The sequence below is a fragment of the Phaethon aethereus genome, assembly GCF_964289735.1.
Source record: "Phaethon aethereus genome assembly, chromosome: 1".
NCBI classification, from domain to species: Eukaryota; Metazoa; Chordata; class Aves; order Phaethontiformes; family Phaethontidae; genus Phaethon; species Phaethon aethereus.
The window spans coordinates 40,767,132-40,780,774 of record NC_138575.1 but is presented as its reverse complement, the minus strand read 5'-3'; the positions used below and the strand labels follow the sequence as shown (position 1 = coordinate 40,780,774).

The 13,643-nt window shown below is 46.4% G+C and overlaps 1 protein-coding gene across 1 annotated transcript; it reads right to left on the bottom strand.

Moving 5' to 3' along the window:
- Nucleotides 1–3,925: 3,925 nt before the first annotated feature.
- LOC309417002 (cathepsin E-A-like) lies at nt 3,926–13,340 on the bottom strand (the record flags this gene model as incomplete). The annotated part of the gene is made up of 9 exons (XM_082014390.1): nt 13,097–13,340; nt 12,741–12,918; nt 10,553–10,670; nt 9,956–10,074; nt 9,317–9,516; nt 8,185–8,307; nt 7,343–7,487; nt 4,198–4,296; nt 3,926–4,105 (listed from the first exon to the last, which is right to left on the bottom strand). The coding sequence occupies exons 1-9, from the start codon at nt 13,150–13,152 to the stop codon at nt 3,926–3,928; spliced, it is 1,218 nt and encodes a 405-aa protein (XP_081870516.1). The 5' UTR covers nt 13,153–13,340.
- Nucleotides 13,341–13,643: the final 303 nt, after the last annotated feature.

The following is a 13,643-nucleotide window of genomic DNA, read 5'->3' as shown; positions in this document are numbered from 1 at the left end:
AACGGACCTGCCCGCTCCTGCTCCTCTTGCCAGCAGATTAGGTGAGGAGCCCTTGCAGTAGGCTGTCACATGCAGCTGGACTCTGCTATCTCATCTGCCCTCCCCGCTTCTACTTCTTCCGGTGTCCTTCCAGTCTGGTAACTGGCTCCTGTTGGTCTGCATTAGCCATGGTCTGAGCAGGGCCACCCTTTCAAATCCTTCGAAGACACTAGACAAAAGCACATGTATCCCCATCAGGAAGCAGAGGACATGTAGCCCAAGGAAGAGCTGCTCAAACTCATACTATAGGAGCTCCAGGTGTGCAAAGAAGCCAAGCACAAATTTCCCAGACACCTATGAAGGCGTTTCTTCACACTGTGAGATGAGGTGACACTGATGTCTGACAACAGCTGAGTAGCAAGGTTTGGTCACAGTTTTGGAGTAAGGCATTCTGGTGCAACCTCACCCTTGCCACTTCACAACAAGTTCTTAGGCAAATCAAGTTGCTATGTTCAGGTTTGGCCAACAAAATGAGGTCCTCAACAAAGTGAAATTATATTGAAATAAACAGCACCTTAGCGTAGAAGTCTTATTTTCTGGATGGCCCTCACTTAGTAGTGAGGTTTGGCCATAGTCCTCCCAGCTGCACATATATAGGAAGGGTTTTCAGCAGCTATGGAGAACGTCTGGCCTATTTATCTAGCTCTATCCTGACAGTACATGAGCTTGAGGAACGGTGCTTCTCTCTGTAAAGGAATTTAAGCCAGAACTTAGCAATGACTGTAAAGTGCCCACTACAAATCCGCACTGAGGGTCCAGTCCCACCACAGCTCCTCACTCTCCTCCTTCACACAGCTTCCACCAGGCCTTAAGGTATTGGAGCAAAGTGCTCATCCTCCCCAACCCAGACATCAGCATATTTCATTCCAGCACTGCTAAGCCTGAAGAAGCCTTCCCAGCTTCTCACCGCCCAGCTCTGCTCATCTTCCATCATCATCTTTTCAGCCTGGCCGCTACCTAGGATGCACACCGCTGCTTTCCACCAGGACATTATACATCTTAGGAGCAATGATTTTGCTACCTCTCCCACTCACTCTGCCAGCACTCCCTGGCCCAGCAACTGTGTTCATTCTTCGATGGAGTCTAAGGGTGGCCACACATAGCCATTAGGTAGATAAAAGCTTCAGTTAAGTCCCATGGAGGTGACTCTTAGACATGTAGATGCATGTTAAATTAGGAATGACAGCTCTGAAGTCCCACAATGTAATCCACAGCACACAAATAGCATTTCACACATAGTGGGCCAGCTCTAGGTTAGCTATAATATTCTGTTTATTGCTTGTAAAGAAGCTAGTGATGGGATGAGTTATCAGAAAAATTTCCTCTCCTCATTTATTCTGTTGTCTCACTTTTGCAAACACCTGCAGGCTCTGATTTGTATTAAAATATCTTTTGGGACTACGTGCTCCCTTCTTAGGCACTTCTCTCAGTAAACTATTTGCCTTAGCATGGTAAATGGACTATTTTAGCAAACCCACCAATTTACAATTCATGTTCACCGGTATAAACAATGTCGAATTACTGCATGAATAAAGGTACTTTGAGAAACACAGTCGTCTTGACTGTATTGAACTGTTAAGAAGCACTTCTGGCAAAGGTTTGACCTGCCATGCAAGTCAACTTGATATCTACCAGGAACAGCGAGGCAGACCTACAGAGGTTGCCAAAGCTGGAAAAGACTGAGGAGAGAAAAGGGCTGGGATAGAAAAGTAGGTCTCCCATCAAATGGTGCTAATCTTGAGCAGGATGAGATATATCAGAACAAAGAGAGGGCCAGTCCCTAGACACGCTGCCTGACTTTCCACCTGTTTCTAGGATGTGTTCACGCTCTCCGCTGGCATCCACAGAGCCAAGATGTCGGTGCAGGGACCAACCAGCTGCAGGGACATGTTCCACCACTCTTAAAATCCTCCCTCGTAAATAACAGACCTCTAAGTCTGACTGCGAGTTCATGTTTAAGGAATATATATTTTAAAAATAATGGAAATGTACCAGAGTGTTAAGTCTGCTGCGTAGTAGAGAGAACAAAAATACCCCACTGCTGCTAAATGAGTGACAGGGCTTTATAGATGTTTGTTTGTCTTGGTTTATGACCAAAAAAATCACATTTTCTAGACAAATCAGTTAGCTCACAGTCACGCTGTTCTTTAAGAGTGATCTGGACAAAGGGGAAACATGGCCAGGTTGGCCTGAAATACACGGTAACTTTGTACAGCTCAATCTTGCCTGCAAAGTAAGACAACTGGCAGCAGAGTCCCCATTGTGGAGGTTGATAGCCTGGATGCCAACTGCGTAACACAATGCGGCTGCAAATATAGAGCCGTGAAAACATGCACCGGAGAGAGGGAGTATTTCATACTGGAAGGCAAGATCAGTATTTCAGAGGTACCTACAGGCAAACTGCTGCGCTTCAGTAATACTTATTGAGTCTTACAACTGAAGCCTTAAAATCTAAGGGGCTGTGACCGTAACACTGCCAAGGCCCGTAATGGATGGCGTGTTTGGTCTATGTTAAGCGCATCCAGACTGGCGGCAGCAGCAAGTCCCCCAGGGCCACCAGCCCCTGCCCCAGCGACGCTGCAGTGGGGCTGGTCTCCACCTCTCCACGGCCTTGCCATGCCTGGGAGGTGCCTGGTGCCCAGGGCTGGGGCTGCAGCCATTTTTCAGCTTTAGGGGGAGGTGAGCAGCCTCACCACCCCAACACGTCCCGTATCCCCCTCCAAGCCGCAGAGAAACTGGGATTTTCAATCGCTGTTGCACCCTCTCCTCCTTGGCCTCACCACACAGAAACTGCTGTAAGAAAACATAAAATCAAACTGAAACAGCACTAAGTCCAAAGCAGATTTTGCTTGGTTAAGTTTTATTCATGTGTACGGGTTCAGTGCCAGCTTTAACAACCCAAACAAGTACTCCAGTGGGTATAATTCAGGTGAATCTTCTTTCGCCAAATCAGTGCAGTTACCTGTGGCCGTTTCACACCTCTGCGAGTGCTGAAGCTGCTGCCGCTGCTGCTGACAAGAAGCGGCTGAGCAAGGGGGAGTAGATGTCTCAGCGCTGGTGCGTTGGTCCCGTAACTCATCTGAGGCGGCGCGACGCCGCGGTGTTCCCTTTGCAGCTCCCTTTGCAAGGGTTGCAGGCTGGTTTTTGTAACGTGAATAGATGCTGCTGCCGGCTGCCCGCACAGCCAAGGGGCAGAGGTGTCAGATGCGAAAAGCAGCGTCTAAGACATTAAATGCTGAGACCCAAAAGATGAACAGAAAAGGGTCAAGCGAGAATGAACCCAAGGGAAAAAGCAGGTTTGAGAGATGGTGTAAGAAGGAGGAAATAGTGTGCAGGGAACAGCAGTGGAAATTAGTGGTCACACCGGCATCAGTCAAATTCCCTTTGCTCCTGCTTGGAGCAAGCCTATATGAAGAGAATTTACGTGGCACTAAGGAAACGAGGTTGGACAAAACCCCAACCATAGAAAATAAGAGGCAAAGGAAAGTAGTACGAAGTGAGGTAGAAACTAGCACACGAGAAGAAAAAAGGATACCTAGGCCAGACTAGACTGGGAGTAGTTTCCCCCACTCGTAACTGCTATCTTGTCAGCCTGGCACTGTTCAGCATTTTTATTCTTCCTGCTCTTTGGCAAACCTGAGCTGTTTCGCTTCATTCCGAGAGCTGTGGTGTCCATCAGTTGTTGAGGAAAAACTGTTTCTCAGTTGTAAACATATAGAGCTTGAACCAAACTATATAATTTGGGACATGGATCACTCCAAAGCCCTTAAAGCCTGGGGAGGGGGGTGACACACAACTGCATTTAGGTCCAAAGCTTCAGCTAAAACCCTTCTTGAGGATCGTTACATTAACATTCGTCTTAAGGCAGAATAAATATTATTACGACTCAGTAGTAATCCTTCCTGTGAACGGCTTTTGCAAATCCCACTCTGTCATTCCCACGGTCAAAAATGCAGTAAAACGCAGACATAAAGACATCTCCTAAAATCCAGAGGGGGCCGGTACGGGTGGTGATGTCAAGAGACTGAAAGCCGCTCATGCAGAAGGTTTGGTCTTCAATAGACTCCTGGAAGGGAAAGCACGTGTCCTTGCGGCAGCCTGCTCCAGCCCCGGCTCGGGGAGCGGGGACGGGGGAGCGGGGAGCCCGCGGATATGCACCTTTACGACGTATTGCTCTGCTGTCAGTCTGTACTCGTGGTGACCGATCGTGAAGCTTATGTGAGGCAAGCTGGACAGTCTTCTGCAGTCTACGAGAAACTGTATGCGATGCACTGATTGAGAAGGGATCGGTTTGCCTTTTTTTAAGTACCACCCTTTGAATTAGAGATTTTTGCGGCAGGTAATAGTGAATTTACTACAGAGAAACAGCATCAGGCTGACTTATGGCCCAACACTGCTCCTGCACCGGGTCAAACCAGCCTAGCAGCCCAGACCACTGTACCAAAGCCCCTAGGCACCTGGGGCCGATGGAAATCCTTGCAAGCCCCAAAAGGGACGAGGTGAAGGAGCACTCTGACATGCCCCCTGAATTTGGAAGCAAAATGGAGTGTGTGTGTCCCAGTGAACCCACGTTAGCAAGATTTGCTGAGCAAAAAGTCCTCCGAAGCTCTGGCGGGACTGGGTGGAGGGAGCTGCTTCCAGCCCACGCAGGGCATTATATACTCCAGTGCTGACATAAGAGCACTCAGCTGGCATCTCAGATTCTGAAAAAAAGCATCCTGAAAATAAAACTTTCTACAACTATTTTTGTAGCAACCACAGACTGGGTGGAGGGAGCTGCCTCCAGCCCCTACGGCTGCGGCTCACCCCAGCTCCCTCCCGTAACATCATCATATTAGGAAAAAAAAAAAAAAACCAGTGAGGAATACAGCAATTTATACTTATAATCTGCCCTGGAGTGGGATTTAAGGAACAGAAGGAGGACTAAACTCTGGCATGGTCATTAATTTCCATAAATAATACATTCACTTACAGTAACACAGAAGATCATTTCCTGGCCTTGCTAGTTATTTCATGAAACAACTGGCATGTCAAATGGCACTGAAGAATGCTCTGAGCCCCAGAGGCATCTTTGCTGCAAACTGTAGTGTTTAAAGTCATTGTTTTAGAGGCTTCGTATAAGGAGGAATCTACTTTTGTTGTTGTTAAATCTGCTTTATGAAAACATAGCCCTAAATCTTGTGTATACTTATCAGGTGTCACACCATTAGAACAAAATAAACCATGGGATACAGAGAACAAGGGTAAAAAAAGCCAGTATAATGGTTTGTAGGGTATGAGAAGGAAGACATAATTCATTTACATAGGCAATATGTCCAGAACAAACTAATCCTTGCTGGAAAGAGATAAAAGTTCTGGTAAAATCACTGATGGATTTTATTTTATCCCACTTTTACTGGGATAAATTTGAGATAAATACTCATTCTGTCTGTGGCTGCTACAAAAATAGTTGTAGAAAATCTCATTTTCAGGATGCTTTTTTTTCAGAATCTGAGATGCCAGCTGAGTGCTCTTAACGTCACCACTGGAGTATATAAACTTATACTGCAATGACCTGTTTTTTGTTTATATTACACTAATATAAGTGCATTGGAAATACATATTTTATCTCTGTCTAATAATAAGTGCCATTATAAAACCAACTTGTTATTAAAGCACACTGTTTGGCATGTATCTGAAAATTTGAATAAAAACGACATCTAAGGTTTAATTGAAAAAGAATCAGAAGCCTCATGAGTTACACAGATGCAACTCCAGGTCCTCCTCTTACAAAAGGAGGCTGGTTAAAGGTCCACTTTGTCTTTGATCTTTGCCCAGTGCACTGGGCAACCGTAACACTTCATTTTCTTCCAAGTGCAGTTTTGTGTCAGGATCAAGACAACTGCGAAGTTAACAGAAACCGTACGCGGCAGCTTTGCTTGGGGTGCTGGAGCTGTGGCGAGGTAGTAATTACCTGTGGGAGTCAGCCACGGGCCAGCAATACGGCACAGTAAAAATAAGCTGCGCTGTGCCTGGAGGTGGGTGGGTTTAGCTGTCTCAGGCTTGTCACCTCAGCGCTTTAGATGTTACAAGAGTTCGGGCATGCCATCTGAAAATTGCCAGCGGGGAGATGCGAAGGGCAGCAGAGAGACATCCCAGCCCGACCCACGGGCACAGTGGTGGGAGAGACTAACTGACCTCGAGCAACCTTGGCTCACACAAGTCCCCCAGAGAGGCGTGGGGAGCCGGGGACCACAAATGTGGGTCCAGAGAGGCCATGAAGTGGCACATCAAGGCCGTCTGGGCCAGCTGGTGGAGGTGGAGGTGTCCCTCGGAGGGCAGGCAGGGATGGGAAGGAGTGGTGGGGAGCATCAGCAAGGCGGGATCAATCACAGAATCACAGAATCACAGAATCACTAGGTTGGAAAGGACCTTTAAGATCATCAAGTCCAACCATTAATCCAGCACCACCATGTCCCCTAAACCATGTCCTGAAGCGCCACATCCACACGTTTTTTGAACACTTCCAGAGATGGCGACTTCACCACCTCCCTGGGCAGCCTGTTCCAATGCCTGACCACCCTCTCAGTGAAGAAATTTTTCCTAATATCCAATCTAAACCTCCCCTGGCGCAACTTGAGGCCATTTCCTCTTGACTTGAGGCCATTTCCTCTTGAAATGCAGGAGGGAGCAGCAGCGAAGAGAGGAAACTCAGCGAGAAGGCAGAGGGATAAGGTTCAGGAGGAGGAGACAGCGAGGTCTGTCCCACACCCCGTGGCTCATCTGCCAGGAGCCAGCACGGTGAGTGACACCGCTGCGCATCCCTCCCGGGAGCCACAGCACGACAGCACCTGCTCCGCTGCAAGCGGACGGTGAGAGGCCCTGTCAGCACAGCCGCTGCGGGGCTGTAATTACAACACCCTTCCCTTTCCATTTGATGCTGACGGGGCTGGCCATCGGCACCGAACCCCTCCCAGCTCAGGGGAGCCAATGGCTATAGCTGGGGACATTGAAAATCCTCTGATTTTCCAAAAGAATATTATCTCTGATGCAGAGTACGTATTGATTCCTCAGGCAGATGCCCGCGTTATTTCCTTACACACGAGTATGGGAGAGGAGGTGGACAGCTGGGAGGATGGCTGGGACAGCAAGGCAAATGGGTCAAAACCAGCTTGGCTCTGAGTTCAGCACTCTCCTGGAAACAAGGCTTTCGCTGAGACCTTTCTGAGCAATTATTTTAGTTATTTTCCCACCCTATAAGCTCCTTGCACCAAATACCAATTTCTCTTCCTTTCTGGCTGTTTTCTGGCTGTATGGTTTTTACCTCTCCAGTGTGTGACGGACTTGCCCCAATGTACTCCTGTAATCTTCTGATTTGTGAAGAGGGGCCAGTGATAAGAGAAGTGCCTGAGTCAACGATGGCTTCGCAGCCATGGGAGCAAAATGCCACCCGGCCCTGGATCTTTATACTGCAAGTGAAAAACAAAGCATCTTTAAGCAAATGGCATACACACTGTGACTGAAGCAACATATTATGGCTAGCTAAAGTACTAGAGTACCGTCTGAAGTTAAAACTAGCTGCCAAGCTTTGCCAGTCTTAAAAGACAAGAACATCTTTAAAAGACAAGAAAGTAATAAAAGGAAGCAGCATGAGGAAGACGTCTTGTTTGCAGACCTGCTTTTCTCTCTCAGGACTCTTACAGCCCTAATCATTTGCTGCCTGATGATGAATTTGTCCTCGCCCACAGGTATGTGTCCTCATCGATTTATGGAGCAGGAAGAGGACCAAAGGGACACTGTCTACTTTGACCAAGGTTAACAGAAAAGATGAGAGCAGGACCTGGAGCTGGATTCAGTTCCTGGGTGCCTTAACCTCTTAACTCAATAGTCCACAAAGAGTCAACTTGACCATAGGTGTAACGTATTAGAACAGATTCAAATGCTCTCCCAGAAAGCAGCTCCCCATGTCACAGCACATTTAGAGAGCTAATCAACCCCAGCCTCATCCTGGCAAACCCCCTCTTCGGGAGGCACAAGGGTAAAACACTGCAGCCAAGTCCTCTTACACCTGTATCCCTAGGTGTTTCTGCCTCTGCTGGTTTTACCTGGGGAGGTGAATTCCACCAGGTATTTCATACATACATACATACGTACATACATACATACTTGTTCAGGTGTATTTGCCAGTAGCTTTTCTCGGTGACCGGGACCCAGTGGATTGAACCTTTGTAGAGGGAATGGTCTATCCCCCCCAGGATCAACTCACCACCATTCTCAGTGTCATCTCCTCTGAAAGCATAAGACAGGTTAACACAGACATGGGGGTGTGCCAGCATGTGCTGATCACTTAAAAAGTAAAAGACAAAACACAGACCTTTCTAAATTCAGGTATGGATGGCTGAAAGGGATTATTTTTAAATAATAAAAAAATAACTGCATCTGTCCCAACTCAGAGCCTCCAAACAACCGCTGAGAAGACTTACTGTAGGCTGTCAAGGGCTAAGATAGGCATCAGGAGCAGATTGAGCCAGTTGCTGCTCTCACCTCCAGATAAATGCTAAATAGATTGGTGGAGTTACAGCTAGGTCCAGATGAGGTAACAACATTTCTTTTCTGAAATGTGGCCACTTGGGTGTAGCACTGCATTTCAGTTCATCTCCACTGGCCAGAAGGAAACCTCTGGCAACTCAGACTTAGTGAGTCTAAGCTGGGAGCTTTTCTTTTGTTTATGACCAGCTCCAACAAGAATAACTGTCCATCCAAAAATTCATGGTTCTCCCCAGCACGCTTTTCCTTTTCACTCCATATTTTTTGGTGTAAATCGGAGGGAAAAAAAAATGGAAATTACTTTCTAGAATTGCAGATTTATACAGATGCACCGTTAAATTAATCATAGAATAGTTTGGGCTGGAAGGGACCTTTAAATGTCATCTCGTCCAACCCCCCTGCAATGAGCAGGGACATCTTCAACTCAGTCAGGCTGCTCAGAGCCACATCCAACATGACCTGGAATGTTTCCAGGGATGGGGCACCTACCACCTCTCTGGGCAACCGGTGCCAGTGTTTCACCACCCTCATGGTGAAAAATTTCTTCCTTATATCTAGCCTAAATCTGCCCTGTTTTAGTTTATGTCTTTCCTGTGCTGAGGGCTCCAGAGCTGGATGCAATAGTCCAGGTGGGGTCTTATCGGAGCAAAGTCGAGGGGCAGAATCACAATTAAAATAGATTAAACAATTAAACAAATTAACAATTAAAATAGATTCATTCCTTTTTGACAGTGTCACTTTAAAGACTGACCTTTTCAGATAGAAAGAGAAGACTGGCTCCTCTACCAGCTGCTGATTCATGATGCTGTCAAACACAGGAAGAGCATTGCCCACTGCTAAAGAGGGGTAGCCCAAGCCCAGCACGCCATCAAAGTGAGCAAGGGCAAAGGTTGTTCCTGGCTCAAACACTGACTCGCCAAAGTCCTGTCCCTTGATGGAGATGTTACTTATCTGTTTGGTACAAAAAAAATCCCATTGAAATCAAAGACACCATCAATTAGAAGAAATTAGCCACATTTCAGGTCCATATCAACGGATTCATTCAGCTTATAAAGCCTGGATACCCTTGGGTGACTTGCATCCATATAGCAGGTGCCCATTTGGCAGGTAGGTTGCACCAATTCCTTTTAATGTCTTAATTCTGTGACTCTTTCTTCATAAACTCAGGACAAGACCCAAGGAGACAAGCAGAAAAGCAAAATAAAGTCCTAGGGATTTGTCTGGGCAGCCCAAAGCCGGAGCAGCACCCACACCTCTCAGCACCCAGCTTGGTCGGACTTTGCCCTGCCCTTGCCTAAACCAGGCAAGGTCTTCCAGGGCAAGGCCAGTATCTAACTGCCCTGAAAATGGCTGACCTGGAGGCTGACACCGGTTTTAAGTGGAGGCTCACCTGCAGTATGTCTTTGCCAGCAACGCCCAGAAGCTGTCCCGTGCCGTACTGCAAGGAGAAGGCTTCCCCTCCATGCTCATACGAATCCGACAGAAAGGACTTAAATTTCTGGTGCACTCCTACACAAAACAAATGACACTTGTGCACTGAGGGGAGGTCCTGGCAATGCCCCTGCTCCCTGACACAGAACCAGGTGAGATGCAGGAGAGCCAGATTTTCGCTTGTCTTATGAGGAAGGTGATGATGGAGGTGCCCATTCCCCCACAGGCACTCCAGTTTTTCTGTACCTCAGAGATTATTTTGGGTTTTAAAGGCAAATCAAAACAAAAATGGGCATTTCCACCCCTATTTGTAGCTTTCCCAGGTTTATTTTCATGCCTTTCACCCCAGGCACCTCGTGGTACGGAACGGCGCCCTGGCTGCAGGCGGCACGGAGCAGCAGAGACGGAACAGCAAGGCAGGGAGGGAAGAGTGGCCCTCAGGGGTGCTCCAAATCCTCCTCTCCCAAATCCCTGCTGCGGGCAAGCTCCTTGGGAAAGGAGAAGTGACCAAAGTACCCGAGACACAAGGAGCATAAGGGAGGGTAACATTTCTTACTGCATGCTTCACTGATGCAATAAGCAGAAGGGACCCAAAAATTGGAGGAGCCGGTGTCAAACACGACGGTGAACCTCTGGGGCGGCGTGCCAACGCTGACAACTCCGTAGTACTGCGCCTGGGGGAGGAACAACCGGCTCAGCCCCGGGCTGCCTCCCGGTGCCTCAGCTATGCCTGAGGAAAAAGCAGACTTGGGAGCATCACGCAACGCTTTCTCAGAGGGTTCATTGCAATTTCCTCCAAACGTAAATGCACGCCACGGGGAACTGTGTCTGGCTCCATGAGTGGCTGTGGGCAGCAGACTTCACTCCAGCTGCATGCATAACAGTGCCACATTTTTAAAGCCTTCTAAGCAAATGCTCAGTAGGGTTCCCCATGAAGTCCATGAACTCTCTTGCACTGACATCAGTGCTGGCAAGGTCAGCCCCAAGACGAAGCCCCCGCATGACCACACGGGCTTTCGGGCAGCTCCCTACTGATGTCAGTAAGAAATCAGTGATGCAAAGACAGCACAACTTGCCTCCACCGGCGTCAGAGGGCTCCAACCAGCTGCACAATTGCCATCACAAGGTGGCTGGGCTTTTTCCTTTGTAATGAGCAGCTATTAGCAGGTTAAAAAATAATTCTGTTGCAGAAACTGTATCTGATGTACTGAACAAAGTTCATCCAGTGGATAAAGAAACCACTGACTGTCCTTGGACACCAACTGAGGCTAGAGATAAACCGTGAATATGTGAATGCTGGAGTGAAGAGCTTATCCACATCCCGAATGCAAGTGTCCAAGTGCCCCTATCTGGCCCTGGAAGAGCACTTCAGCATTAAGAGACCTATTTTTAGGAAGAGGCATTTCTGGAATTCAAACGCAGATAGAAAAGCAATCCCCAGTGCCAAGCCTTTTGTAGCAATACAAATATTTGAATACGTATCTTCAAGTACATGCTTGTCAATTAATACACTGAATATACTTTCTGACCCTGAAGTTTATGGTCTGAATGAGATAATCATGAAAAGGCAAGCAAGCACACCATTTAACAGAATATCCAGCTATACAGCAGGATTTTATTCCTTACTCTGTTAAACAAACCTTTATTGATCAATCTGTAAAGTGAGGCAGCTCCAGGACATGTTGATCAAAAAAAACCCCAAAAAAACTCACAAACACACCACATTGAAACCTCTACAAATCTGTTACTGGTGCTAGCTGGATATGCAAGCTCTGTGGGTTTTGTTTTCTTATTTTGATATTTATCCCTCTTTGATAAGCTTTAGAGCAGGCTGGAATGTTTCAGTCTCCTTTGTTCCTCTTCACAAAAATCTTTAGCTCATCTTGACATATTCCTTTATGGCCCTCAAGTGCCAGGAAGTTCTTGCTGAATTAATTTGCCTTTCCCTTCCCCGTTCAGATGCAGTCTCCACAAAATTTCTGCAACTTAGCTTTCCTTTAAATAAGCATAACAAGAACCGAATAAAATAGAAAACAGCAGACCAACCAAATGGACAAAAAGCTAAACCCAGGAAAGACAGTTTACAAAATGGTTGACCTGTTGACTTGCCAGTCTGAGATCCAATGAAACTTGTATTTTTCCTGTTTCAATTCAGAGGCTAAATTCAGCCAGGTTAGTGTGAGAGTCAGGTCGGCCTCAAATATTCAACAGACATTAAGTTCAGGAGATAAAAGAAGAAAAATAAAAACTCTATTAGGATCTTTGTTATCACTGATTTATCACTCCACATGATCAAATAAATGAGATTTGGGGGATTTTTTATAACATGCAAACATCCAAGTTTCTGATAAATAGAATATAACTAAATGAAGTAATCAGATTCTGCTACTAAAAACCCAATCCTGAACCAAGACTGATACAGGCAAACCTTCCACATTTGTTTGGAGATGCAACCAAGTCCAATACACATCTATACAAAAGTAAAACCTGTTACAGGACTACCACTGCTAGATTACAACAAGCTTTCTCCGCGGGTCCCATGCTAACCTAGGCCTATATGTGCTTTATTTTGCAGACTGGTAAACCAATTTTTGATGATCAAGTATTTATAGCATAGAGCAACAAGCCATCTCAAGCCCTATAATTTCATTGAGAAACTAGGCTTCAAATGTGCTGAGAAAAAAAAAATCTGCCTGCAAGAGAACAACAAGTCCTAATGATTGCATTACCAAAACTGTACTTACATTCATGTAATCGTACAGTCTTTCTGAAGCGGCTCCTACTGATAAAGCAATATCTGCAGGGAAGCAATGCAGGTACCTCCGGGCAAAAACGTCGGGGTGGTGATTCCTCCAAAATTCCTCTAATTCTCCCTTTTCCTTCAGCTGTTTCTTGATAGATTTGAATCGAACAAGGGGGATTCTGTGCAAATAAAATAAACATAACAAAATTAACTGGTTTTCCTTTCTAGAGCTCTCGTATACTCTTTTTTTTTTTTTTTAATTTGTTTCTTTTTTGAGACCTTGGGTAGCAACAAGCACGGGTCACCCTGGGAAGCCAGCTGAGACAGGCGCCAGTGATGTTAGACGTGTTGTCTTACCGTTCCACGGCCACGGTGAACGGGATGTAAACTACAGCCAACAGTATCACCCTCATGGCTCCAAGCGGTTCAGAGTCTAATGACACTCATTTACTCATAAGTCCCTTTTTTATACCCTGTTGTCAGCAGAGGGCTGTTCGCCAGGTCAATCGATCACAGGAGGTCAGTGCTTTGGCAGAAACCGATTAATTTGCTCTCAGAGTAACCGCTGGATTGTGCAAATAGTGGTGTTCCAGTGGAGGCACTAAGGCACAGATAACCAGGGCATGGTCTAGACCAAAAAGACATTTTACTAACAATCCTTAATGTCTTTTACTTAAATATAATACATGGGGTGAGCTTGGCTTCCGTTAGCAAGGGAAAGAGGAGGCAGTCCAAGGATTTGCCTGGTTCCCTCTGAATAAGCTGCTTTTCAAGCTCACTTTAGTGACAAGTGGCCCAGAATTGTCCAACATAGAGAAAGAGGACACAAGAAATAACCATTTCCCTTTTACATGGAGACATTTCAGCAGGGCTGAGCAAGCAGACATTTGATGGGCTTGTGCCA